A 26,823-nucleotide genomic window follows, 5' to 3' on the forward strand; every position below is an offset into this window, starting at 1 on the left:
CTGGCTTAAATTAGAAAACTGACATTTCAGCTGTGTTAATGGTGAGAAAAGGCTATTTTGGAGTAAATCCAGATGAAATGTGTCAGACTTTGCCAAAGGAAAAGATCTTCCTTTTATTACAAACAAACAAACAAACAAACAAACAAAACAAAACCACTTACAGATCTGTTGCATGCTGTCATTTTTTTGGAAGGAAAGTTGTTCAGCCACAGAATAAGCCAAATTAGTATTTCCTAGGCCCATCAATAACTCTCCAGTGTACAGCTTAGTCAGTGCTTAAAGCAGTAACATACATTATGTATTATCTTGAAAATCTTTGGTCAAGTCCAAAAAAATGTTTAGTCAAGTACAACAGATACACGCTTTTATTTTGTTTTACAGAATTTAATAGAAACCAATTTATTGCATTATCATAGTCTGAGATGCTTGTACCAATCTCCTCACTAGTGCAGATAGGATATACAGTACTCTGAGGTTTTAGGGATATGTAGATGTAGAAATACAGACCAGGAGAAGAAGCTGTTTCCATCCTATTGGCAACTTTATCTATGGAGTCATTCATACTTGCAAAACTGATATGTTCTAAATGTCAGCAGTACCTGCTAATTCTTTGCATAATGTAGAAACTTTACGTTCTCTCTTGTGAAAATATCTGTTTTGGAGTCAATGGACATTAAGCAATTATTCTCAGCATTCAGAGTCCTAAGTGCAAATTGAAAACAACTTATAAATAATAAAAAAAAGCACACCTGTGTTTCTTAGCTTTTAAGAACTCTTCCTGGTGATTGCTAAAAGATCATGCAGAGAGAACAAAATTAATACAGTTTGCCCACTTATGTAGATAAGAAGTACCATTCAAATACTATATACTTAAGCAGAGCTAAAGTTTCTGTTTAACAGAGAAACATAATTCTTAACAAAGATTTCTTGTAGAGGAGTACAGTAGGATGAAATAGAGCCAGGAGGAGGTATGAGAGGGCACAAAAAAATGTGTGGGAGAAATACTGTATTCTGTACTAAGCTGGCAGGGGTGAGAACGGAGCAGTTGACAAAAGCCCTTTTCCAGTCTCTCCTAGGAACACTGCCAGATTCCAGACTAGCTCCTATTCTGAGGAGCTGAAAGAGACCAGTGTTAAATAGAGCAGTTTTGAAAAAGAAGTATCAAACACAGACAACAGTGATCTGGATAGAAGCTGTTTTATATTAATTAATTTTCCTTTGAGAGAGCAGTTAACAGTTGCAGGTGGAACCTAAAGAAAATAATTAGTGAGGTTTTATCCATTTAACATTCAGAAAAAAAAAATCCTTCAAAAATAAGATATTCCTCCTTGTACATAGAGAGAAAAATTACCAGAAATCATTAAATGACATCCTTTCTAGGATGTTTGTTTTACAGGTAATTTAAGTGTGCTAAGTTTTTAGTGATTTTTTAGTAGTATAATTTAACAAGGGTACTGATTTATTTTAGCATCAAATATATTAAATCTATCAGGAATCTATACAAGTAAATTTCTTCATTTCCAACCACCTGGTAGCATTATGGAATTGGGGAAACTAATACTTTCAGACAGGAAAAAAGACTTCAGATGAAGTTTTGGAAGTGTAAAAATGTCAAACATTCATGAAACAAACTTTCATGTGCAAACTTTTGTGTCATTTTCTAAGTGTACAGAGAAATTATAGAAGGATATTTTCTATAGTGAGGCTTCTAATGATACTCTTGATAATGACACTTCTTACTTGTGATACTGATTTATGGGCAGTTTTGGAGACCTGACATAATGCAGAAAGAAATACTTTTTAGCCTATGTGAAATGTAATTGAAGCAAACTACTTGCAGAATACTTACAGCATTAGTAGCCATACTGTGGACAGAAGGTGTGCCCCTCCGTGGAAGTTCTAGATTGCTTGTGCTTGTGCTTTGGTAACAAGTGTAATCACCTTGCACTTGGCTCTTAGTGGGCGTGTGCAGTTGGAGTTGAGCAGCTAAGATGGGATTAATTCTAACTATACTATTCTAACTCATTTAGCCATGCCATTTGTCGATTTGAAAAATGGTCAGAGAGGATGATAGACCTTATTCTAAAACAATGATATAAAAGATTATTACTGGTCCCACCGCTTCTTCTGAGCTGTAATTTGTAGGTGTCATGCTATTCTTTTTCTACATACTGACATAAATAGAATATCATAACACTTCTATCCTTCCAATGCATATTCCTGTGAGAATTATCAGTTGTCATTTTACTGCTGATAAAAGAAAGGATACACAGCAGCCAAGTAACTTACCTAGTACTCCACAGAATTGTTGAAGCTATGCCAGACTTGTTGTGAAGTCAGAAATTGCAATTTCGTGAGCTTGAGTTTATTGCCATAGTGTGAGGGGAAGATGCTGTCCTATCTGGGAACACTGGAGTAGGATTAAGTATCAAAATAAAAGTATTTGGAAAAAACATTGTAGTTATGAAGATGCTGATGCTCTGTTTTTCTGTTTTATGTTGAAGGTAATCATGACCGTAGCAGAGGAGTTGCTGTGTTCTGCTTCTCAGAACAGCCGCATTTCACTGCAGCGAACGCAGGCTGGATGGCTGTTGATAGCTGCCCTCATGACATTAGGTAGTAGCTTTCTACAGTTTTTCTAAAACTCCATTAAGCTGTTCAGTGTCGCATCTCTGATTTTAGTTCTTTTGAGGTTTTGTTTAATTTACTACTGTAGAATAATTAAAACCCCTCCTAAATGTTTGGATTGTTTAAAAAAACTTTCTGAGGTAAAAATGTCATTTCTCTCAAATTTGCTGTTAGTTCACGGAGAGCAATGTCTGAAAACCAGTGACTGAGTGGGACCACTATTAGTTAAATGTAGAAAATAACTTTCAAAGTCAGTCTAACCAAATGTCTTCGTGGTCATGAAATGTTAAACATCTGTCCCAGCACAAAATGAGCTAATCATTTGAATTTCCCTCTTGTCAGGCATTTGAAATCTTACAAAAATTTCTGATATATCTTAATGGTCATATTATTGACTGTGATAAGTAAGTTACTGATAAAGAATGTATTCTGTTGGGTTTGATCATATTTTTAAGTCACCTTTCATGTTTCAGCTATTACTTCTGCCCAACAACTCCCATTTTTTTCTTGTACCCATTTTTTTCTTGTATTATTATATTTAATTAACTTAAAACAAATGCTTGCTTTCCTGAACATCACTGTTGATCATTACATCTCTTTTATGCTGGTGATCCACAAGGTCTTAGTAAAACAGAGATTGCAGATTGGTAGCATAAATGTGTCAGTGGGCATGCAGTTATATATGAAAATGGAGTACCAAGATAGTAGACGTCTGAGAAACTATACATGAGAAGGCTGGAAAAGTAGCATAAGGTTTTGTTCACTGCTGTAAAGATTTTGTGAACATAGGAAGAAGGAATGAAAGAGAAAATTTAATTTTATTAATGCTGCATTGGCATGACAACTGTCAATGTTTGTAGGTCCTGCAGTTGTCCAACATCATCTGCCACGAGTGCTGTTACTGTGGAAGTGCATCTTTCCATCATCTCCTAAAGACCTGGAAACAGAGAAGACACGAGGAGATTCATTTACCTGGCAAGTAACACTGGAAGGCCGTGCTGGTGCTCTTTGTGGTAAGTGGGATTTACTGTCTTTCTCTGCATATTTATAGTTGGGCTGTTAGTTTATTTTTCCTTCTGAAAGAACAAGGACACTTCATATTGATTTTTTTTCACTAGATGGTAAAGGATGTATTCATTCCTCAACGTAGGTACTTGTCTATCTCTATTTACGTATGTATGTATGTTCTTTGCATTGCAGAAATATGAACCCTGGTATAGTGATCACCACTTTCTCTCACTGTTAAGATTTATCACGAAGTGTGGAATTCAATAGTAATTTCGTTTTGGAAGTAACCTAAAAAATTAACCTATAAATATTTCCTCTTTAGAAAATAGGTATTTAATACTTCATATTCTCCAGGTGCTTTTGAAAATTAAACTTAAGTTTAGTTTTTCATAAATAATGAAAAATACTTGTATACATGTTAGTTGGTTGCTCAAGTACAGTAATTAAACTAAATTTTAATGGAAAATGGTAAGCAGTAGGTCATTTAATCATCCTTCTCCTATTTTTTATTATTATTATGGAATTATCATGAAGTTATGTACTGTAACTCAGTTTATAACGAAAAGCAAAAAATAGATCCATTTATATATGCAATTAAAAGTCAGATTATGAATGTCCAAGCTGAGACAACAAAACAGTGCATCTGTAAACATGACCTTTTTCATTTGAGATTTTTATCAGATAGTTTCTTCAGTTTTATAGGCTAAAATACTTTTTAATTTTGGTTGTTTGTTTTCTTCTGCTTTTACATTATTAGTGATGTAATTATGTGATTTGCTGATGTGATTGTTTTCCTGCAAGATAACTCACACCAAGTAAATTAAAATCCAATTCCTTTTCTAGCTATCAAAAGCTTTGTTTCCCACTGTGGTGGTCTTCTTACGGATGAAGTTGTTCGGAGACTTCTTCCTCCTCTCCCAAGTGCTGTTGATTTATTGACACAGTAAGTGTGTGTACAAAACTGTTAAATGGATTCTAGTTTTGAGAAGCTACAGAGTAATCTATATTTGACTTAGTGCACTTTCTAAAGCACTTTCTTTTCAAAGGAACAGAAATCAGAGTCTATGTGTTTGCAGATTCCAGTGTCATGTGAAAAAGCTAAGGAAGAAGCTATTTCGTGGGTGTTTTTTTAAGTTAGTGTTTATATTCTACCATTTTAATCAAACATGAACATTTGTGTTTATATACCATAATTTTTTATAAAATAAAAACAAAGTTCAAGAATATGCTTAGATGAAATCTTTTAGACATGGCACTTTTTATATATATATATTCAGAACTAAGCTGGAAAGGGGTTTATAATTTTTAAACTTTTGCCTTTGGAATATAGAGTGATTTAATGCATTTGAGCTCTAAGCTGTAACTTAGAGAAATACATCAAAAAAATTTTATTACCATAAGTATAGGTAAAATCAAAGAAAATAGAAAACCTTGTTTATTTTTCTGATATTAAATAAAAGTAATACCTGGGAATGGACAACAGATACTCTGTCAGAACATGTGAAATGAATTGGTTTCCTTCTACTGTTGGTAATGCCAATCAGAACTGTAGTTATATAATATGTATGAATTTAAAAAGCATTCGACAAAGTGGTGCAAATGAAACTGGGGCATTACGTAATGCTTGCATCTTTAACACCTCTGATGTGCTTTTTATATTTTAAGGCTCCCTTCAATATATAAATCATATGGAAATGCTTTAAAAACACCATCAACAATTTACAGACATAAACTTTATGAATTACTAGCAGTATTGCCTCCAAAGACCTATGAAGGTATGTATTTCCATACAGAGAGGAACACATTAAAAATATCATGGTTTTATTTTTAAGTTTCTGTTCAACATAAATTCAGGTAACAAAAATTAGCTCCACCCTTTCTAAAAAACAAATGTTATTCTGTCTGTTTAAATTGGATGAACTGTAGCAGAGTCACTGTGGTTTTGAAAAGTGTTCATGATCTTTTTTCCCCCTCTTCTATTATAAATACAGGCTTCTGTTACAAATACAGACTTTTGGTCTATTTTTGTTGAAACTAGAAGGCAGACAACCTTTCCGTTTCAGAGTAGTTGAAAAATTCTTTTTTTTTTATGCCTGTTCTATTTTCCATTGAATCCTGAATTCCAAAGGTGTAATCTTGGTTTAAACCAGTTGCATATAGTCTATTGAAATAATTTAATTAATTAAAGTGAAGATATATTACAGATATATTAACCTGATCCTGTGCAGATTGTGAACAAAAAGTTTGTATTTAAAGAACAATTTCAACAAAATTTGGGAATTGACTTATTTTTCTGTAGGAGAACATAACTAGAGTATTTAAAATCTAGCTCTCTAATGCATTAACTAAGCACTGTAGTTAGGTGGGTCTAACAGTTCAGCTAAAAAATTAAATACCTTTGTTGTCTTTGAATTGTTTGCCATACAGTACTGTATGGACTGCAGTAAGGAACCATAGTGTTTTTGACAGCTGTAAAGGGAAGTATAGGGTATTTTTTCAGGACAGAGACAATATGGGCCAGCCAGGGTCTAAATTAGCTGTGTCCTCTGTATCATGGAAGGAATCCATGCTCAAATTATCTGCTCCATCTAGTGGTAACAGCTGAATTAATTGGGACAAATCCCTTATGACTTATACCTTAAAGCTGGTGTCACGTTGAAAATCTGTATATAACACTTAAAGCATGGAGTATAATACTCATTTGTGCCTTGTTTTTCAAAGACTGAAAATTACACCTCCATCCCTTAAAGCATGTTATTCCTTTTGTTCCTTTATTACAGGGGTAACATTTTATAGAATACAAATATTTGGTATGGGTTTGGCAGTTTCTTGGTGTGTTTGAGATTTCTGTGTATGTTCTAACTTTATTGAAAATACACTGTGTTTTACAGTGTGACCTGCAAATTTCATGTGAGAGAGCATCCTAGATGAGGGTGCTGCATTCTAGATCCAATAAATAAAGAAAAACTTGAAAGGTTTGTTATAAATAAGTAGTCACCCTGCTGAAAGCTTTGAAAATAGCCTTAGAATCAAAGCAGTAGTTTGCCAGGTGTAGTCTCAGACATATCCATCCATGTGTATGAGAATGAGGAAGGAATGGAAATGCATACATTGCCAGAACTTATTTCCAAGGTCTGCTGTGTATTTTAACATGTAAGTGTGCATCATTTAAAAATGTGATGAAAAGTTGCTAAGGTAAAACTTGAAACATTCTTTCCATATTATTTCCAGTATGAAAGCTTCATGGAGAAACTGTTTGTCTTTACAAATACCTGGATTTTTAAAAATAGTTTATTTAGGAAAACGACACCATTTTGAAACCCAGGATTCTTTTTTCAATGTCTAAATTCAGTCATTATCAATAAGAACAATATTAGGAGTACTTCTGTGTTGCACAACATGTCACATTTTGCATGGCTCAGAATGACACACTGAATGAGAAACTTTCACCAGTTCATTTCTTTTGTATTTGTTTTCTTTGATTCAGGTAGTTAGGCAGAGGCTAGAAATCTGCAAGCTGTTTCTTTTTGAGAAAACTGGTGATGGAAACATACACCACGAGTTGTAACTCAAGCTTTTAGTATTTGCAAATAATGTGCAAAACTTGTTTTCTTTAGCACAAGAGGAACAAAACAAAATACCCATACCAAAACAAAATATCTGTTGAAAACAGATTCTTTATTCAGTCAGCTGAACTTTATTAAGTCAACTTCTTTGTCAATTCCAGCCTTTAGATTTCTGAGGCCTGAGACAGTAGGACTTGTTTAGGCTCCTCTTGGTCCTTTCCTGCTTACTTACTGCCTCTTACAGGCGTTTTCTTTTACTGTTTTCATCACTAAAAATCAATATCAGTTCAAACAGCAGAATTTTACAAAGACCTACCATGAGTATGCATGAACAGTAACTGATTTTTTGCATTATTTCAGCGATGACAGAAGTGAAAAGAACTCATTTGGTAAACTTGAACATCAGTGAAATACATTGAACATGTTTTAGTTCCTGTCTTCCGTTGTGTCTGAACAGTTAAGGCTTTGCAATTTATCTGATCCAAAGTATGAACTTTTTAAGCTGGGGAAAGCTGTTTCTGTTGATGACAAATCATATTTGTGATCATTTTCACGTGTCATTAGTTTTGGATTATAATGTGCTTATGTTTTTGAGGCTACACATTTATTTCCTGTTAATATAAGAAGTTTTATAATGTCCAAATTGAAAATTTCACACAAATAATTTCAATAGTCTGAATTTTATTAGATTTGTTGATGTTTTCTGTTGCCTGAAATTAATGTGTTTTGTCAGACAACTCATTAAGTTTCTTTTCATTCTTCAGCTTTTTGTGTTTGTTACGTTCCACTGTCTAAACCATAAAATTGAATACAAGCATTCACTTCTCTTTCTTAATAGGATGAGATGAATAGCTAGAATGCTGGAACAGCATTCTTGGCTCAAAATTTTGAACGACTTTACATTGGGAGAATATTGTTTGACATGTTGAGTATTGCCAAGTGTCTGGGACTAAAATAAATTCTTATTTGGTTAAAAAATAGGTATCTCAATTACATTTGGTTTTAAAAACTGTTTTTGTAGGAAGGAGATTTTAAAAAAAAAAGTTGTTGTGATGAGCAATGATGAAAGAACAGCTTCTAGTTGTTAACTACCGTGTTTTTTTAAAAAGGCTCAATTTCTGTCCCTTGCACACACTATCTGTGCACTTTGCAATATATTTGATAGTGCTTACTTTTTTGCATTTAGATTTGAGTAAAGCATTTGGGAAAAATTACATACTTGCTTCATTAGTCAGGGAGGCAGGCAAAGCAACAGATGCCTGCAGGGAAGACAGGCTGATGGGACCGGGAGTTTGGTAAATAGGGGAGAGAAAGCCAGCTTTCTCACAACAGTTTCAATTTTCAGAAAGGGTAACAAAGCTGGTTGTAGCTACCAGCTCCAAGTATACTAACTCTGCTTGTGCTCATTGGGTGCTGATAACCGCGTTGTCCCATTTTTTGGAACTTCCACGTGTTGAGAAATGATAAGCAGTTTTAATGCAAACAAGTAATTGTGTGATCATCTAAACTGAATGCAAATAATTGGATATGTGGAGCTAAGCTCCTCCTCTTAGTGCTGAAATTTTCCCTTTCTTGAGGACTTGACTTTGCAAGCTTAATGCTCTGGAGGTAAATTCTTATGTAATATTTGTGTAAAGACCATGTGCTTCTTTAAGATCAGTTCTGCAGTTTTTGAACACAGCTTAGTTATAAACCAGACCTTTCTCATCACATGTGGTTCAGTGCTGGAAATGTTCTCTCACTACAAGGACTATTTTAATGACCTAAAATAGTCTGAGTCAAAATGCCCAGGGTTGTTGTTTATGTATAACGTAGAACCTTGTCAGAAATATTAAGTACAAAAATATATGAAAGTCAACTACCAATGTAATTTACCATAATGTAACCTACAGTAAATTCCTTCTGCTTTGCTTTTTGCATGCTAACTCATAAAACAGGGGAATACGCTCATCAGATTTTGTTATTTATCAAACTTAGGGATGTTTTAAATTACCTCTGCTTGCCGAGTCCAAGTATTCCCATGTAATACATTCCACAGCATTAATTTTCAGGAAATAGAAGAAAATATAGCTGTGTTTGTAACTGCATTATTTCCTCTACTTCAATTGTAAATGTAACTAATTTACTGGATTATCACTTGTATGGCACTATGCCTTCTGTAAAGGTAAAAGTCTTTGCTTTTCAGCTTCTAGATTGCTGTATGTGCTTGGCTTGCCTATCTCAGGTACTGCTCTGTTGTTTCCCCTGTAACAGAGAGGGTTCTCCAATTAACTATTTGAAGACTTAAGAGAAATGTTAGATGAATGTTGCTATTTCGGTATAAATATCCTGCTCCCGAAGTTGCGAGTAATTAACCAGAAGTTTTGCATATTTTTCCTTTAACTTAAAGGAAGTTTCTGTGCTGTTCTGAAAGAATTAGTGACTGACTTGACTGTCCCAGATAGCCAGATTGATGCCTCTACATTCTTACTTCCACCGCTTTGTCATGAGAATGATCTCATTTTACTCGGTCCCTTACTGCAGGAGACTGACCACCGATTTATCGAAGAGCAGGTACTTTTTGTTCTGTTACAAAGGTAGTATTATAGTTTCATACAGTTTTGTTATTGGGGTCAGTGCTCATTTAGACTTGGTCAAAAATGTGGCTATCCCTTTTTTCTTTCTTAACAGCTCCTTTTAGGTAACAGCATAGCTAGTGGCAGCCTGGAATATGACCCTTATGCAATTTATGAGAAAGCTGGAAAAGGGGACTCAGTACCTAAACCACTACCTCCTGCATTGTCTGTTATCAGTGCAGCAACTCGACTTTTTGGAGTTATGTTTTCCCATATAGCAGAATCACACAGGTAAAGTAGTAACTACAACTGCTGGGGAATTTGGGAGATGTTATGAGATGGTCACAGTGGTTGACATTAAATACAGAAGAAAACAACTCTGAAAAAATAGTGAATTGTGGAAGTGCATTCTGTAAACCATATGAATAATATAATTTAGAACACCAACTTATTTGACTTTCTCTTTAAAGTTACTGACAACAAGAAAGCACATCCAACAAGAGGTTACTGTCATAATACATTCTGTTGACCAAAAAAAATGTTTTGTTTTGATAGCCAGATCAAAATGGAAGTTATTTTAGGAGCTGTTGAACTATTTTTGTCATGCTTAATGCATAATGACTAAATACCTTAGAAACAAAGAAAGACAAAAGGGGTAGGAAGCTGCAGCATAAGGAACCCTCAACCTGCCTCATTCTTTATAAAAAGTAGATGGGAAGAAACATGAGTGTGTGTCTTACCACAGTTCTGTCGAGGTACAAGAATGCTTGAAAGGGATCACAAAATTCTCTTGGGTTTGTGTGCATGATCTTCCTACTGCACACATGGCATTTTGGTTTGTTTCACATTTATAAGCACACTGATTGCTCAGGCATAAAATTCCTTAAGATTTTTGCATGCTGTTGCTTCTTCTGTGTGCTGCTGGTAATATTTTTGAATGTGGCTTTAGAACAGATCAATTATTTTTAAATTAAACAGCTTTATATTTTCAAAGCCAACTGTAGTTACACCCCAGATCTCAATCATTATAAGTAGTAATGGTTTTATTTACCCTGTGTGAAATGAGTACTTAGTCTTGACGGGTCCTGAGTCTTGATGTCTTCACTACCTAGTGAAGATGTGTTCACTACGTGCTCAGGATTTAGTGTAAGTTTGAGGCAGCTGTTTGAATATGAGAATACCTGCCAATAAAATTACCATGTGATTTATTTGTTCTTCTGACTCACTTTTACTTTCTTATTCTGTGTTCACTGACTGTTTTATTGTGGATTTTTTTCTGTTTGCGTTTTTTGCCCCAACCATCACCACCTTGCCAGTTGGTTTTCTTCACCTGTTTCTCAAGACATGAACTAATTGCTGAGATAACTGCATTTTCATTTTCTTTTTTTTTACCTCCTCCTTTCTCAACTGTAAGTCAAAATGCATCATTCCCATATACAGTTTGGTTTAATAATGTCTATTTAATGTTACTTAGATATAAATGATTATCTATGAATACATATGTTATAAGGAAACAAAGGTGAAAAGTTCATGTTCATCGATAAGGTGCTTTTTCTAACACAGAATACACAATGTTTTTGTAGGAGACAGGGATGCCAGTTGAAGGAAAATGCTCAAGAGTTAATTTGCTCCACCTCTGTTTCTGTAATATATAGGCTTTTTTATGGGTTTTAAAATAAAATTTAAAATTTTGATTTATTTCCTTAGCTTTCAATTCTGTGCTTTCTTTTCTGTTTTTGTTTAAGGCTCCAGGCATTAGAACAGTTGTTGAATTCCATAAAGCAAACAAAAGGATCACGACAACAAATAGTACAACTACATGTTGTGTCAGCCTTTTCTACTTCCTTGAAGGTAAATCTCTTCTCTCTGTCCTTTCTTTCCTTTGTTTCTCTCTCTCTCTCTCTCTCAGTTACTAAAATAGTACCTGTTCCTTCAAATGTGTCAACTGCTGTGGTTTAAATCCAGTCACTCAACCACTCGCTAACTCCCCCAGAGTAGGACAGGGGAAAGAATCAAGTGAGAAAACTCATGGGTTGAGATAGACGGTTAATTAGGGAAAGCAAACAAAGCAAAAAAAGGAATTAATTCACCACTTCCCATCGGCAGGTGGGTGTTCAGCTCTTTCCAGGAAATCTGGGCTCCGTCATGCCTAACAGTTACTTGGGAAGGCAAACACCATCACTCCAAACATCCCCTTGCCTCCTTCTCACAACGTGATGTGCTACACATGATGCCATGTTAAAGGAGAAGCTGCTACCTGAGTGTTCTCACACTGTTCAAGGAGTTTGAACATACAGACCACCTGAGGCTCAGTTAAAGCGGAGCCCCTTCGCTGTGGGCAGCTCCTGTGAGCCAACAGATGTCCTTTTCATGTCCTTGTTTGCACACACACTCACTCTCAGGCATGCTTCCTACTTCTGGCTTGACTCTGGCTTTCTGGGAAAAGCAGAGTCTCAGGAAGCAGATTCATAAAACCAAATTATTTAATGAAGTGGTAGAGCAGCGGGTCAGCTCAAGCTGGATGCCTCTGGAGAGGCACCCAGAACAAAAATCCCTGGGGAATTATACCCTTTTGTGATTTATGGACCCATCCTTCATGTGCTCTCCACACACCTTGGACGCATCTCTTGGTCCAATGGTGATTTTTGGTCTGGGGTCTTCTAATACATTATTGGGTTCTTTCCCTGTTTTCACGCAGGGAGGCTGTTCATTGTTCTTACCTTGAGGAGTTGCAGCTTCTGCTGATTGCTGTAGTCTCCTGATATTCTGGTTTGTGCTTCTGGTGCACCTGCTGTCTGGCAGAGCACAGGAAACTAAAAAAGCCCTAGACTTAGCATAAACATTACCTAGCAACAATCGAAACATCAGTGTGTTCTCAATATTCTTGTCTAAAGACAAAACAGCACTGTACCAGCTACTAGGAAAATTACTAAGAAAATTAACCATATTCCAGCTGAAAACATCTGTAGATGTAAATTCAGAGCTATTGGTACAAGGCTTCAGCTAATCAGCTACTCATGCTAAGCCAGTAAAGTGAGACAAACTGCATATTAAATCACACAGTCTTATGTACTCCTTTTACCTAAAACTTATTTATGCTAAACAACTCTCTTTTAACAGATAAATGGTATGGAATATCCCTCTTGTCACTTGAGGTCAGCTATCTCAGCTGCATCCCCTCCCTGCTCCTTGTGCACTTCCACCCTGCTCACTTGTAGGGTGGTACAAGAACTAGAAAAGGCCTTGGTTCTGTGTAAGCACTGCTCAACAATAACAAAACCAACTCAGTATTATCAGCCCTGTGTGCAGCACAGATCCAAACATGGCCCCATACCAACTACTGTGAAGAAAATTACCATTACCCCAACCCAAACCAGCACAGTACACAGAAGTTCTTGTTTTGATTAACAGTCAAGGTGAAGATCAATCCTGTTTTCTCTGATAATATATTGTTTTGTGTTGTCATAGCTTTCTTGAGTGCTAAGGAGTCACTGTTTGATTTTCACCTTTTTTAGTGTTAGTTTTAGGGAAACACTGTAGTATACCAGCATCCCTACAAGTGTCATTCAAGTAAGAGAGAGATGGAAAAATTCTGTTTGTGTCATTTCTGTCTTTATCACCATCCCTTTCATATTTTTTATTGTATAAATAAAAATTAACAAGTGGTTAAAAAAAGGTGATCTCAGAACTATCTGCCATTTGTTGCTTTTCCCTAATACTTTATTTATGATTTCCTCCATTCATGTGCAGTTTTCATTCTTCCTTGCTTAATGTTTCTTAATAAGGCAAAATGTTTTCAGAATAGGCAAGAGCTTTCATTGTACAATATTTGTATTTGAAGCATATTTAATATAGAATCCAGATAACTGCTAGAGCTTTTGTTCATACTCTTATTTTGGACTGAGATTTTTCTTTGTGTCTTTCCATTCTCACTGGTTTTCTTCTTGATCTTATTTCCCGAATTTTATGCTTATGTGTTGGTTTATTGTGTTCTACTGCAATCTGTCCAGTATTTCTTAAAATAGTCATGTTGATACTATAATGCTGTGCTGTGATGTACACTTATGTGGTGTTAGATGTCTAACTCTCAAAACAGCAAATAAAAAGAGAGGAATTCATCAGATACAGGGGAAGAAAATAAAATTTCTTCAGCAGGTCTTGTGTTTTTTGCATGACAGAAAAGCACATTCTGATTCGTATTCTGTTTAATATATTTAATATTTATTTTTTAGCATTTGGCTAACTGCAAGGGAAGTTTAGGTTCAGAAGAAGTTAGAAGGTCTGCCCTGGCATTGGTAATGGGTGCCTTGGAAAGCAATAATCCACTCCTGAGATGTGCTGCTGCAGAGTGTTTGGCCAGGTTGGCACAGGTGGTTTCTGACAGTGCCTTCACTGCCGGATTAGCACAAGTCAGTTTTGACAAGTAAGTTCAAACAAAGTGTGGTTACTAGTTGAGTTTATAAAAATGTTTGAGAAATCTACCTAATGATTATTATGATAATTTTTAAAAGATGATTTCCTTCATGAATTTGATGTCACTTCAGAATTTAACAGGAGAAAGCACTGCCTGAGTTCTGCATGTAGTTCTTAGTTTTGGTGGTCTTGAAGAAGATTGTCTAAGTAACCATGTAAACTTTCAAATAAATTATCTTGTCTGCTGTTCTAGCAACATCATTTAAGTTATCTAAAATAACTTTGCTACTTTCTTCAGATAATAAATGATATATGAACTTAGGATTTTGGCAACGTAACAGTGTCTAATTAAATGTTTTACTGATTATATACCAGAAATTTCATTTGTAGATGCGCTTATTGCATAGTAAGAGTCTTGGTGATTAAACTAACAGCTTTCTTTCAATTAATAGGCTAAAATCTGCTAGGGATGTGGTATCAAGAACAGGTCATTCTTTGGCTCTGGGATGTCTGTATAGATACCTAGGAGGAATAGGTTCTACTCAGCACCTGAATGCATGTGTTGGAATCCTGTATACTTTATCTCAGGACAGTACTTCTCCCGATGTACAGGTACTTGCCACTTATATAAAAATGTTATGTTACAAATTAATTGAATTATATTCTGGGGTATAAGATTTCTTTTCTTGTAAGAGTAACACTTCACAACCTCTTAGTTATACCTCGCAGGTAATGGTTGGAGCAGCAAAGACAGTGTAGAAGATAGCCCCTGCTCAAAATCCAACAACTTCACTAGAAACAACTATGATGATATGTGGGAGCTTCTTATTTAATGATCAGTGAGGCTGATAAGGCTGAGATATACTGGCTTCAGAAACAGTATCTCATGTTTTAGGAATTAATTCATTTCACATTCACCTATATCTTGACTTTGACTAGATAGTACCTAAGTTTTTTTGTTTGTGTCAGTTTTTGTCTCTTCTACAATGTTTACATCACATTTTTTGTTGAAGGGTCATGTAGTAAATAACAGGGATTTGTAGCATATATGCTGTAGAACTTGGTGAATATACATCCTTGAATAATACAAGAAGTTTTGAAGAATAATTCACATTATTTCTCTGTGGCTAAAACTGTTATCTATCAGAATAGCTTTAAGAGACATTGAGTGTATTTAATGTGTTTGTCTAAATCTCGGTTAATGAATATTTTTTCACAGTATCTTTACACAGAGAAGAACTGTATGTTGACATGAAACAGATGTGGCTATTGGTGGAAAGTAACTGCAACTAAAACAATAGGTTGCTTCAGCAACTCAGTATTTTTCACAATTCTCTTGTTCTTGCACATGGAACTGTAAGAAACTTTAAAAAAAGTAAAATGTATTTAAGGAATAATAATCACTGTTAAATTAACTTACTGTTAAATTAAAAGTTTTGTTAATTAACAATGACAAATTTGAAATGGCTGTTGCTTTGCAGAATATACAGTTCCTTGTAAAATATTCAAAATGACTTATTCAACGTCAGATTCTTAAGGTTTCTTTCTATAACCTCTCCATTTGTTCCTTTGGAACCTAAAAGTGCAACTTATGTTGCACTTTATTACTGAATTCCACTTGAACTATCAAGTTTTTAAAAGCTCTTATGTTTACTCTGTCACATAAACATTACATCTCTTATTTTACAGGCGTGGGCACTACACTCTCTGTCACTGATAGTAGATTTGGCTGGGCCCTTGTATCATGTGCATGTGGAACCTACCTTGTCTCTTGTTCTCATGTTGTTGTTGACTGTGCCTCCTGCTTATGCTGAAGTTCACCAAAGCCTTGGTCGCTGTTTAAATACACTCATTACCACCCTGGGCCCTGAGTTGCAAGGTATATAACATCCATCAGTTTGGTTTGGATTAGCAACAGAACTGCTAAACATTGTCTGAATGTGTGTTTGCAGTTGTAGCAAGTAAGCAGATGGCTAAGATTTTTTTCCTCGTTTCAAGACAGTATTTCACAGGCCATGACTTTATGCAATCAAGATGACATGACTGCTAGTTTTCTAAAAATAGTGTGTCTTCTTGACATAATTTCCTTTGTTTGAACTGGTTCTCCAAGCCTTGCCTTGGGCTGATATTTCTTACATGAATCTTTACATTTTACAATTCTAACGTTTTTATGTCTTATAATTCTAGCATGAGAACAGAAGGTACTCGTATTTCAAGAGTTAGGAGCCAATCTGTGTCTTAGTTATGATGCACACATTAAAAATTTGCATCTAAATCACCTTTTAGATAGCTGGACACTGAAATTTCCAGAGAGCAGCGTGATCATTACTCTTTGATATCAAAGTATAGCACAGACACAGAAGTCATCCTTCAAGAGGATGAATGTTGGCTGGCTTGGGAAAAAAAGAGGTTATCATTTTTATTGAAAAAAAAAAAAGAGATGTTTTAAAACCAAAAACAAAATTCTACTTTTTTTGTTCCAAATATAGGCAGCAGTACAACGGTTTCAGCCTTAAGAACTTCCTGCCTCTTGGGCTGTGCAGTGATGCAGGATAATCCTGACTGCCTTGTTCAGGCTCAAGCCATCTCTTGCCTTCAGCAGCTTCACATGTTTGCTCCTCGACACGTCAACTTGTCTAACCTTGTAAGCTGCCTATGTGTGAGTATATATTTACTAGTCTATATCTTTGTATTTTAAAACATTTTGTTCAGAAACACTTAAAAAATGCAGATGTTTCTTTAACCAGAGAAACTGATCATTGTGTAGGGGTGTTTCATGTCCTCCTACAGGCAAGTATTCTATATTTTTTCTTTTTTTTTCCCTCACCTTCTGCTTCCCCTTTACAAGATGAGCACAAGATTTCTGTAGAAATCTTGGCCTTCTGAACTGCTTACAAGCACATTCTGCTGCTCTTAAGGCCAGTTGTCTGGCAGGATATACCATTCATTACAAATTTTTGCTGGATTTTTACCAGCTACTTTATGTTGACCATTTTTTTCCTTCTGCTGCTTTTTATGCCTTGGGTGGAAGATTGATTAAAAATATTTGTGTGTACTGATTACTGAGAATTGTTTGGTTTCTTTTTGTTCTTTCATGATGCTGAAAAATTATAGATTTCTCTGTTTTGTGATTTCTGTAGCACTAATACTTCAGTGTACTGACATCTTGGCAGTCAGTATAAAAATTCCTGACAGTTACGTAAGTAATAGTCAAACCAGGTCTTTGGAAAAATAAACAAAACTCTTTTTCAATCCCATTTGACAAGAGGTAGGAGAGTTTATTTGCTGTGGGGCTTTTTTTTGTTTCTTTCTGTTTTCACTCAATATCTCTCTGAATAGTTTTTGTTCTGAAGCACTTAAGAAAAGAAAGGCAAAAATAATCTTCTGGTAGTTATTAGCCCTGGTGGATTTTTGTGGGCTAGTTAGAAACAAAAAACCACAGAGACAGAAAAGTATGGTGGGGTTTTGTTTTAATCTTGTCTCTATCAACACAGTTCTTATTCACATCTTCTACTGGGTAGCTCTTGTGTATCCATAGTGACCATATATTAGTTTTTGAGAAAGTTTAGATTCCTCTGGTTTTCTTTATTCAATTTGACTAGCAATGTGATTGTGGGGTGTAGGAAAAATTGCAGATCTTTCAGCCCCACTTTGTGATAGGCATGAATATGCTAATTGCAGAAGAACTGGAACTAATCTGAAGTGTTCTTTGTTTTAACATACACTAAGAGTTATTTTCTCTTCTCTGGGTAAAAACCGGTTTTTCTTACATTGATAAAATCATGGCAAACCATGTAAGTCACTCTCTTGCTCAGAGGACGTGTTAGCATTTGGGATCATTTGTAAGCCTGTGTACAGTCTGCTTCTTTGTCTCTAACTAATATCAAGTACCTACTAATACAGAGGATGTCATTATAAAGTCGTTTATATGATATTACTGATTTTTATTGTTTTTACAAATGGTCTCAAAGTACTTCATACGGTACTTTATGAGCATCCTAATGTTAAATTACTCAATTAAGGAAAAGCGTGGTTTGTAGCTCGAGTGTGTGTGTTCATTAATCTGTACACATGTGTTCCCCTCTAACCCAGAAACGATTCTGAGCTTCATGGGGTAGGAATCCAAAGAAATCACTGGCCTTACATGGGTGAACTTTTCTCACTCCCATGAACTCGTTATACTACTAGGGACAATATTGCTGACACTGACAATTCAGTAAATGCCAGTGCGTCTCTGAAGAGTATCATAAACAGGGTTTGAGTGTGTGCTTTTCAGGCCTGTGAGAAGATAATTGCATGATCAGAATTCTGCATTATAGAACTCGCCATTCATCCATGTAGTTTCCACCCACTAAATCACCATCTCACTAGGGAAGCAGAATAAATTATTGGGTCTGAAATCTGCTCTTGACTCTGCTGTTTGCTCGCAAGGTGGCCCTCAACCAGTCATTCTTCATGAGTTTAAATGTCTGCAAGTCAGAGAACGAGGTGCTACTGTCCTCCTTTGCAATGCATTTTGAAGTAGCACATAAAAACTAGGCACTAGATAGTGTGAATACTCACCACTGCATTCCTTATGCAGAAAAACAGAAAAACATCTGTGGTCAGACGAGTGATCTTTTACCCCTCTGTCCATGAATTCTCTCTCAATTTGAAAACAAATGTGCAAAGAATTCTTTTTTCTTTTTTTAGTAGCATTTAGTAGCATAACCCTCTTCACCCTATTTCCTCTCTTACCTTCCTCTCCTCTCTCATATCCCCCCTCTTCTCTCCCTCTCTCTCTCCCTCTGTCTCTTCCCCCTGTCCTCCTCCCCTCACTCTCTGCCTCTCATTAGGCATGCTAACAATTTCTGTGAGCAGCTGCAAACTGCCTCCTCCACCTGTCTTCCCAGCCCTTAGAGGATGAGATGGTTCAGGTCTCCATAGTATTTGGACGGTTCAGGTTGTGACTTTGCTAGCACTAGTAAAACATGACTTAGGCAATGGATGCATTGCTTCACTGGCTCGTTTTTTTTGTGTTACTTTTTTTTATAATTGTGTACATGTACCTGTTATCATCTAGCTTCCCTTCTTCAGTTTCTGAAGGTGTTCAATGTTGGTCAATTGGATCTTTCATGGGGTGTCTAACAGTAATGCTTATCCTGCTGTTTGAATTCTTGGCTCCAGCAGAATAGAAATCGTATGCTTTTAATCGTGTCTAAAATTAACTCTGAAACTAACTTAGTTAAGCACAGACTTCTAAAGAGCTTATCCATGTAAGCTTACGATGTAGTATTCCTCAACATAGTGAATGCCAGTTTTCAGCTCTAAGATATTGAAGATATTTTGAAACACAATAAGTTGTCAATAACTATGCTATACTGTTGGCTTGGTACTGTTTAAGTACTAATTTTACAGGTAGCTGGATTGCAATTTAAGTGTGTTCAGCTTTAAATATAAATGAACTAAGCAAATTAGGGTTCTGGTATATTTGAGGTAAGATTCTGAATTTTAATATATGCTGAATTTACATGTTAGAGTCTCCATGTCTGGTTGATATCACTGTGATATCTATATTTTGGTTTTGTCATGACTGGTTTGTCGTTTGTTTTTTGTGCAGGAAATCTTGTTGGATAATTCTGTGTTGGTAGGTCCCTGTGCCTTGTTAATGCTAAACTTTTGCAGTTTGCAGTGGTGTTTTTATTTCATCTTTTATCTTTCCTTTTAACCATTTTAATGTAATTTCTTTTAGCATGTCAAGTGACATTTTGTTGTCATCCTAACCAGATCCTTCCTAACTTTCTGTAGATGGCAGGCATACATTTCATTTATGTGCTTAGTGAGGAATAATTTTGGTTTTAATGCGTTAAGCAGAGAAAGGGGACTGTTTGTTTAAGTTTTAATGTGATGCTTGCATTTTGTGTCTGTCATTTAGTCCTGTCCCCTGCTTAGAATGTGGAAGAATGAGAGAGATGAAAAATATGCATCTTGTGTTATTTGGTAGCCTGAATTGGGTCCTCTGTTTTTTCCCCTATTAAAAATGAGCACGGAATTTATGCATGTCCAACCTAAAGTAAAATGTGTAGCCTGCTTGCGTAAGTGTTGCATTAAAAGCCTCACTTGTTTTAAGGTTTCAATTAAAGTATCTTGCAGACATACTTGTTGAGTCAGATTTCTTGTAAAAGAATTCTGCAGAGAGTGTATCTTTTTACGTATTAAATCTGTAAATCCAAGTATTGTAGATTCATGTGCATGCAGAGAAATTCCGAAGAGGAAGCTTAGTTTTGTTCATCTAACAAAGCTGAAATTCTGTATTGCTTACTCTTTTTATCCTTAAGTTGTTTTTTTTTAAATATATGTTAACTGATATATATTAGTCATTTTGACTAACATATATTGGCCTGTTGCTGCCAAATGAGGAGCATAGTCTTATATCAAGGTTTTCCTGCAGCAGACACTCAGCTCTATTTTAAGCATGGTAATAGCTAAGGGAACACAATTATAGTTACAGAGAATAATTTTCTTTTTTGTAACCTACACTTAATTTAAAAGAAGCTGCATAAGTATTGGTGTAGCCATCTTGCTTGACCACACAGCTAATTTATCATATCTTTGGGATTCCCTTCAGATTTTCTTAAAATTGAAAGCAAGAAAATAAAAATCAGAAAGCTCCACACTAACAAAAAAACCTTGAGGCTATGTCTTGGGTTTTTTAAGTGATTTTCCTTGTTCCAGTAATAATGAATCTATGATCATGTATTTTCTAGTGTAAAAAACACATTGGCCTAGTAGTTGTAAAAGATGGTGGTGCTGTGAACTTTTTGCTAGAAACTGCGCAGAAGAGCTGACCTGTCTCAGTGTGATACCTTCATCAGTAACTCTCACCCTTTCTCTCACCTTTTCTAAAACATAATTTGCTGTAAACTGAATATATAATATTTTTTTGCAATGAAACTGCAACAGTGTTCTCTTTGCCCTTTCTTTTGAATTTCCTTTCATGCATGGAGTTCAGATTTACTAAAGCCTGATTGACTATCTCACCCTTGGTTACGTTGGCATTTCTCTCATTACATCTGAGGATGTTTTAGTGATTTTCTCTTGTACTGAATTTTCAAGCCCATTATATATGTATGTCCTGTAGTCAAAGAATACAGCTGTTCACTGAGACCACGATTCACCTGTCATTGAGGTTAATGGGGGTCTTTCTACCAATATTGGTTGGGAGTTGGATTCAGCCCCAAAGCAGTATTATAAGTTGCCTTTGGAGAGAAAATGCTAAAAGCACTGATATGTTAAAAGTGATTACAGGTGTTGCAAACCCTTTAATTTGGGGGTAGGACAAAAAAAAAAAAAAAAAAGCTGAGCAAAAAGAGCATCAATTACTTGTTTACTGACATGATTTGCCTTAACTGCAGTTATTCAGAAATATCAGCCTTTCTGAGGTACTGCTGTAGAGGTTTGTTAGCCATCTTACTGTATCCTCTTGCATGTTTCAGATGAATCTCTGTAGCTCATACTTACTGCTGAGACGTGCAGTGGTAGCTTGCTTACGTCAGCTTGTGCAAAGAGAAGCTGCTGAAGTGTCAGAATATGCTGTTGCATCAGTGAAAGAGAGCAGAGAAGATTTTACTCCAGGTAATGTATTGAAGTTTTGAGATCAAAGAGCTTGACACATTGACAGTGAATTCTGAACTCACTCTGCTATGGGTATGAAAACTTCGAAGATTAGTTTTATCTTCCCTTTCAAGTTAAAACATTGTTTAAGAATTACCTTATGAAGTAAGATAAGTGAAATAGCAGTCAAAATGAAAATGAAGTCAGTGTGAAATATCACATGGCCAAAGATAATCCTTTTCAGGAGCTCAGATGCTATGGTGATGATAATGCTGTGAAATTCAGAGTAGGATTTTTTTCCCCTCTGGGGTAACTTTCTTCCTGTTTTTACTGCGTTTCTGTAAAAACTCAAAGTTTGTTTTATATTCAGATACAGTATTAAAGCAGCTAATACAACCGTTTAGAAAATATTTCAGGGCTAGTAGGTATTTGTTCAAAAGATTCCCCATGTGCAACCTACAGTGAGAGTTTCTGTTGTCATTACTGCAGTTTTATGATGTGCAGCATTCAGCTCACGCTTTGTTCTTAGCAGATGTGAACATCAGAGAAATAGGCCTGGAGGGGGCATTGCTGGGCTTGCTGGACAAAGAACTGGATCAAAGATTATGCCAAGATATCAAAGAGACTCTGACTCATATGCTTACTTCAATGGCAGTTGAAAAGCTCTCTTTTTGGCTGAAGCTTTGTAAAGACGTTCTTGCTGCCTCTGCTGGTAAGCACTAATACACGGTAGTTAGAACACCATCAAAATAAGGTCTGCAGAAGTACACTGTGTCACTATGGAAAGGTATTCATGTTTCTTGAACGTCTGGCATTTATGAAGCGTATCATCGTCCTTTGTATTGAAAGATTGGACCCTTTAACTTAGTTCCTTCAGAGGAATTAATATGCCTTTCTCCCTTCTGATTGCCTTTTCCCTGTTGAATAAGTTTTTGTCAGCATCTTGGCACATGTTGCCTGTTCATATTCTTGTTGATTTATAGTCCTAAAGTTAACTTATTTCTGTATTAGAAATGGAAATGCAGAGTGCGTTTGAGATCATGCAAAAAAATCTTTGCAATTACCTACAAGAAAAATATTCAGATGGGCTCTTCTATTACTAGTAGGAATGATGCAGACCTACTATATCATAATGAAACTCTTGAGCAGGCAAAACTAATTGCTGTGCTGAATATTGGGGCGGGGGGGAAGGGAGAAGGGAAATTCTTTTACCTACAGTGCAGGAGGAAAACAAGGATTTAGATTTTTTGATTTGGAACATTACTACCTTCTAATGTGTCACACTTACTTTAAAAGATTCTTTCACTGCAGTTCTTAGTTTACTTTCATGGTGTTGATCTTGTTTTCCAGCAACTAATATCAACCAAATGTAGGCAGTTTTGTTATATTTTAATTCTAGCATTTACTTGAAGACACTGAGGTTGAAGGGAATTTGAGGCTAGAGATAGACTTTGAAGAGATTTCCTTATCATAGTCTTTTCGTAGTTTTCAGTTATAGTAAGAAAGAATATTATATTTTGGTTTTTGTCTCCTGTGTCCTAAATATAGATTTCAATACAGTGGCTTCAGTAGACACCACTCAAGAAGAGGAAACTGCCAAAGTGGATGATGCATCTGTTTTAACATCTGACAGTGATGACAGGTTCCATCCTTTCCGAAATCCACGATGGTCTACCAGAGTTTTTGCTGCAGAATGTGTTTGTAAAATTATAAGCCAGTGTGAACATGCATGCAGTGCACATTTTGACATAACTTTGGCTCAGGAAAGAAAACAACGTGATTCAAGAGGTATGTGTTATGCACTGAAAGAATTCAATAGAATGCAAGGTTAGTTCTTTGCATCTTAGCAAAGTTCATAATAAATTTGTTGTTTATAATCAATGAAGCCTTTAATTATTCTGATTAGAAGTCTGTATTTATTAAGGTGTAGAGCAATTTTTGTTTGCTAAAATATTGGCATCTTACTGCACCATTTACACTCAGTTTCCTGTTTATAGTACCATGGCATAGTTGTAGGAAGCCATTGTTTATGCATAAGCACTGGCAGTCAGAAGTGATAGCTGGCACCAGCCTACAACATCACAGTTTGGTATCTGGGAGTATGACTAAAAAAGCACCACTTCCCCCCCCCTTAATTTGCATAATTACCAGTATAAAGAGTGCCATTTTTCAGTACCTCTCTATGTTTATCTGGAGGTGTTTTCCTCCACACTCTTTTTTAGAAAATCTGCCTTCTACATAAAGATAGTTACACTTTATTCTAAGTACTTTATTTTTACATGTAAATGGAAAGCAACCTAGATCAGCTAATGTAAGATATCCTAGCAAGACTGTGTAAGTTGCCTAAAGTGATATGTTAAGGTAAAATGTGAAATGCTAATTTTGAAAATGTTTGGATCAGTCTTATAAAACACATTATGTCTAAATCTAAATTTAATAAAACTATTTTATTTTTTAATTTCTCTTTTCAGATGACTTTTTGGTATTGCATTTAGCTGACTTGGTTCGTATGGCTTTTATGGCTGCCACAGATCATAGCGATCAACTTCGTCTTTCTGGGCTTCAAACATTGCAAATGGTTGTTCGGAAGTTTGCAGCTATTCCAGAACCAGAGTTTCCAGGTCATGTAATTCTGGAGCAGTATCAAGCCAATGTAAGCACCATTGTTAATAACTTAGAAAAGTTTAGAGTTACAGTCAATCACTAGAAGAAATTTGCTTTTGCAGTGCATAAGCATTGGATTTCACTTAATTTGTTACTGAAAGTATTGTTAATTTTTTTGGACTTAACTTCCTTAGAAATCATCTTTTCAGTTGGCATATAATGTCTTAGCTCCAAAGTTTTTCAAGTTTTGGCATTTTTCCCCTCTTGAATACAGCAAAACCAAAATAGATCACTTGGTAGGTTGTTTTTGGAAAGCATTGGTTTTAAATAGTAGTATTGCAAAAAATATAAGAACAACTGTAATTTTAAATTCTGCTCAGAAGTAAGTAGCCTTTGCATACCAGTGATCCCACTTGAAGGTCTTGGCCAATAAATAAGCTAGAGGAGGTAAAAGCATGGATTATATTCAAAAGGAGCATTTCAGTTAAGTCTTGGCTGAGACTTAGAGAAAAGATGTCCTAATCATTTTGCATTCCAGACTGCACTTCTGGTAAATACGGCAGACAGCTGTGCTAAGCCTCATCTGGCTCCCATTCTTCAATTTCTAGCAGGGATTGAATAGGTTAAATCACTTTCCCTCATAGTCATCCTAACCTACTTTAATCTCGCTTTTGCCATTAGAATTCTATTTTACTGGCGCTTATTTGTGGGAAAGAATTGCCTCGGTCTAGTCTGGAACTACCAAGGGGAAAAAATACCCCATCTGTCCTTGCTGTCTGAAACCATCAAGCAGGTTATAAGTAGAGCTAATAATTTCCCTTTTAACCTTCAGTACCCTTAAATATATGCATGTATAGATCTGATCAGTTGTTCCATGGTAGTTGAAGAGATGTGAAACAGTTAAATATCAAGTCTTTAACTTCTGATTTTTTTCCTGTAACAATATCATCATAGTCCAGAAAAAGATGGATATAGATTTTCTGTACTTGAGTAATGACTTCCTGAAATCTTGTTCAGAAGTTCCTTAAATGAAGTCTGAGCTTTAGGGGGTCTCAGAAAGCTGTCATTAATTGCCATTAAAAACAAATCCTTTTCACTTATTTTCACAAACTTGTATTTGTAGTATTTGTACTACACTTTCATTCCAAAGGGCATCAGACTTAAGTCTGAGTTTTCAAATACAGACTAAAGCAGCAAGGAAAATTTTTATTGGCCTTTAGTGAAATGGCTTTCAACAGTGAGAGTAGAAAAAATCTTTGCAACCTGGTAACTATATGTCTGTGTTCTTTATTAAGGAAATGAGTTTTGTGCTCACACTTTTTTTCACTTTCCAAAGTTGACCAACTTCATCTGTTTGTTTCCTTAAATCTATATTCTTTTTAAGTAAGGAAGTATCACTCATTAGGCATCTTGCAAGTCTTTCATTGTTTGGAACATCTTTTTTTGGGGGGAGGGCTACTCATCTAGCCAAGCATTCAGGAAGGAAGAGATTTCTGTTACAGTTTTAGACTGTGCAAAATAAAGGATCAACTTTGAAGACCCCTCTCAAAGACAACCGTGTCTTCAGTGTAAGCAAAACAATAAAAGTATGACTGCAGCTGTTTCTCTGCTCTTTAACTTCACTGAAACAGTCTGTGAGAAAAGGAACTGTGCTTTATAAAGGAAAATTATAACAAATTCTGATTATGAAAAGTATTTAGATGTTTGTTCATTATGTATTGAATGTTGCATAACTTCTCTTTAGGTTGGAGCAGCACTTAGGCCTGCCTTTGCTCCTGAAACTCCTCCTGATGTCACAGCAAAAGCATGTCAGGCAAGTGTTGAAAGTCAGAAGTCTTAGGTAATAGACCCTCTGATGTTGACGGGGAGGCTCAGACATACATACACGATCTATGAGATCTAAAATATGTCCGATTTATTAGGATAGCTCAGGGTTTTTATAGCATCTGTATACAAGGTCTCGTGACAAGAAGCACATAATTGGTTACAGGTCACTGTCCAGATGTAAACATGCATTACAAATACCTTTATAATTGGTTATTAACAGGTAACAAGGCAATTATTTACTTTATCAAACTCCACCTTCTTCTTGGCACAGATTTCCTTTTGTTCTAGCAAAGACACCCGCGGCCATCTTGACACCTATAACTTATAGTGCTTATAAAACTATATAAAAGTTTATAAAAGTCTATAAAAGTACCTCACACAATATAAATTGCTCACACATTCATCATGTTCCTCCCACACTCTGAAATATTTTTTTTGCTTGATATGCAACACAAGAAAAAGAAAATAAATCATCTAGCCTCAAATCCTCAATGCACACAAAATAATGTTACCTCTATATTGTGACAACTCAAAGATTTTTTGCAGAAAAAAGCCATTTGAGAAACTTTGTAGCAGTTGATACTTGGTCATTATTTGTGACACCCCACTAATGTTTTTAGCTTTCATTA

At 35.7% G+C, this 26,823-nt stretch overlaps 1 protein-coding gene across 8 annotated transcripts in view; it reads left to right on the forward strand.

Annotated features, from left to right (window-relative positions):
* HEATR5A (HEAT repeat containing 5A) overlaps positions 1-26,823 on the forward strand; it is a 73,146-nt gene that overhangs the window by 30,979 nt on the left and 15,344 nt on the right. For 5 of the 8 annotated variants that reach the window (XM_050335745.1, XM_050335744.1, XM_050335747.1 and 2 more), the window contains 17 exons: positions 2,505-2,616; positions 3,489-3,641; positions 4,480-4,579; positions 5,302-5,411; positions 9,592-9,755; positions 9,873-10,048; positions 11,503-11,608; positions 13,990-14,180; positions 14,623-14,782; positions 15,860-16,049; positions 16,660-16,829; positions 19,770-19,796; positions 21,646-21,784; positions 22,296-22,475; positions 23,312-23,551; positions 24,235-24,416; positions 26,112-26,180. In XM_050335745.1, the coding sequence (XP_050191702.1) occupies positions 2,505-2,616; positions 3,489-3,641; positions 4,480-4,579; positions 5,302-5,411; positions 9,592-9,755; positions 9,873-10,048; positions 11,503-11,608; positions 13,990-14,180; positions 14,623-14,782; positions 15,860-16,049; positions 16,660-16,829; positions 19,770-19,796; positions 21,646-21,784; positions 22,296-22,475; positions 23,312-23,551; positions 24,235-24,416; positions 26,112-26,180 (2,469 nt within the window). The remainder of the gene's footprint in view (positions 1-2,504; positions 2,617-3,488; positions 3,642-4,479; positions 4,580-5,301; positions 5,412-9,591; positions 9,756-9,872; positions 10,049-11,502; positions 11,609-13,989; positions 14,181-14,622; positions 14,783-15,859; positions 16,050-16,659; positions 16,830-19,769; positions 19,797-21,645; positions 21,785-22,295; positions 22,476-23,311; positions 23,552-24,234; positions 24,417-26,111; positions 26,181-26,823) is intronic. The other 3 variants (XM_050335750.1, XM_050335748.1, XM_050335749.1) reach the window with 3 other exon arrangements.

The sequence above is a fragment of the Myiozetetes cayanensis genome, unplaced genomic scaffold (assembly GCF_022539395.1).
Source record: "Myiozetetes cayanensis isolate MyiCay16 unplaced genomic scaffold, myiCay2020 scf6-25, whole genome shotgun sequence".
NCBI lineage: Eukaryota > Metazoa > Chordata > Aves > Passeriformes > Tyrannidae > Myiozetetes > Myiozetetes cayanensis.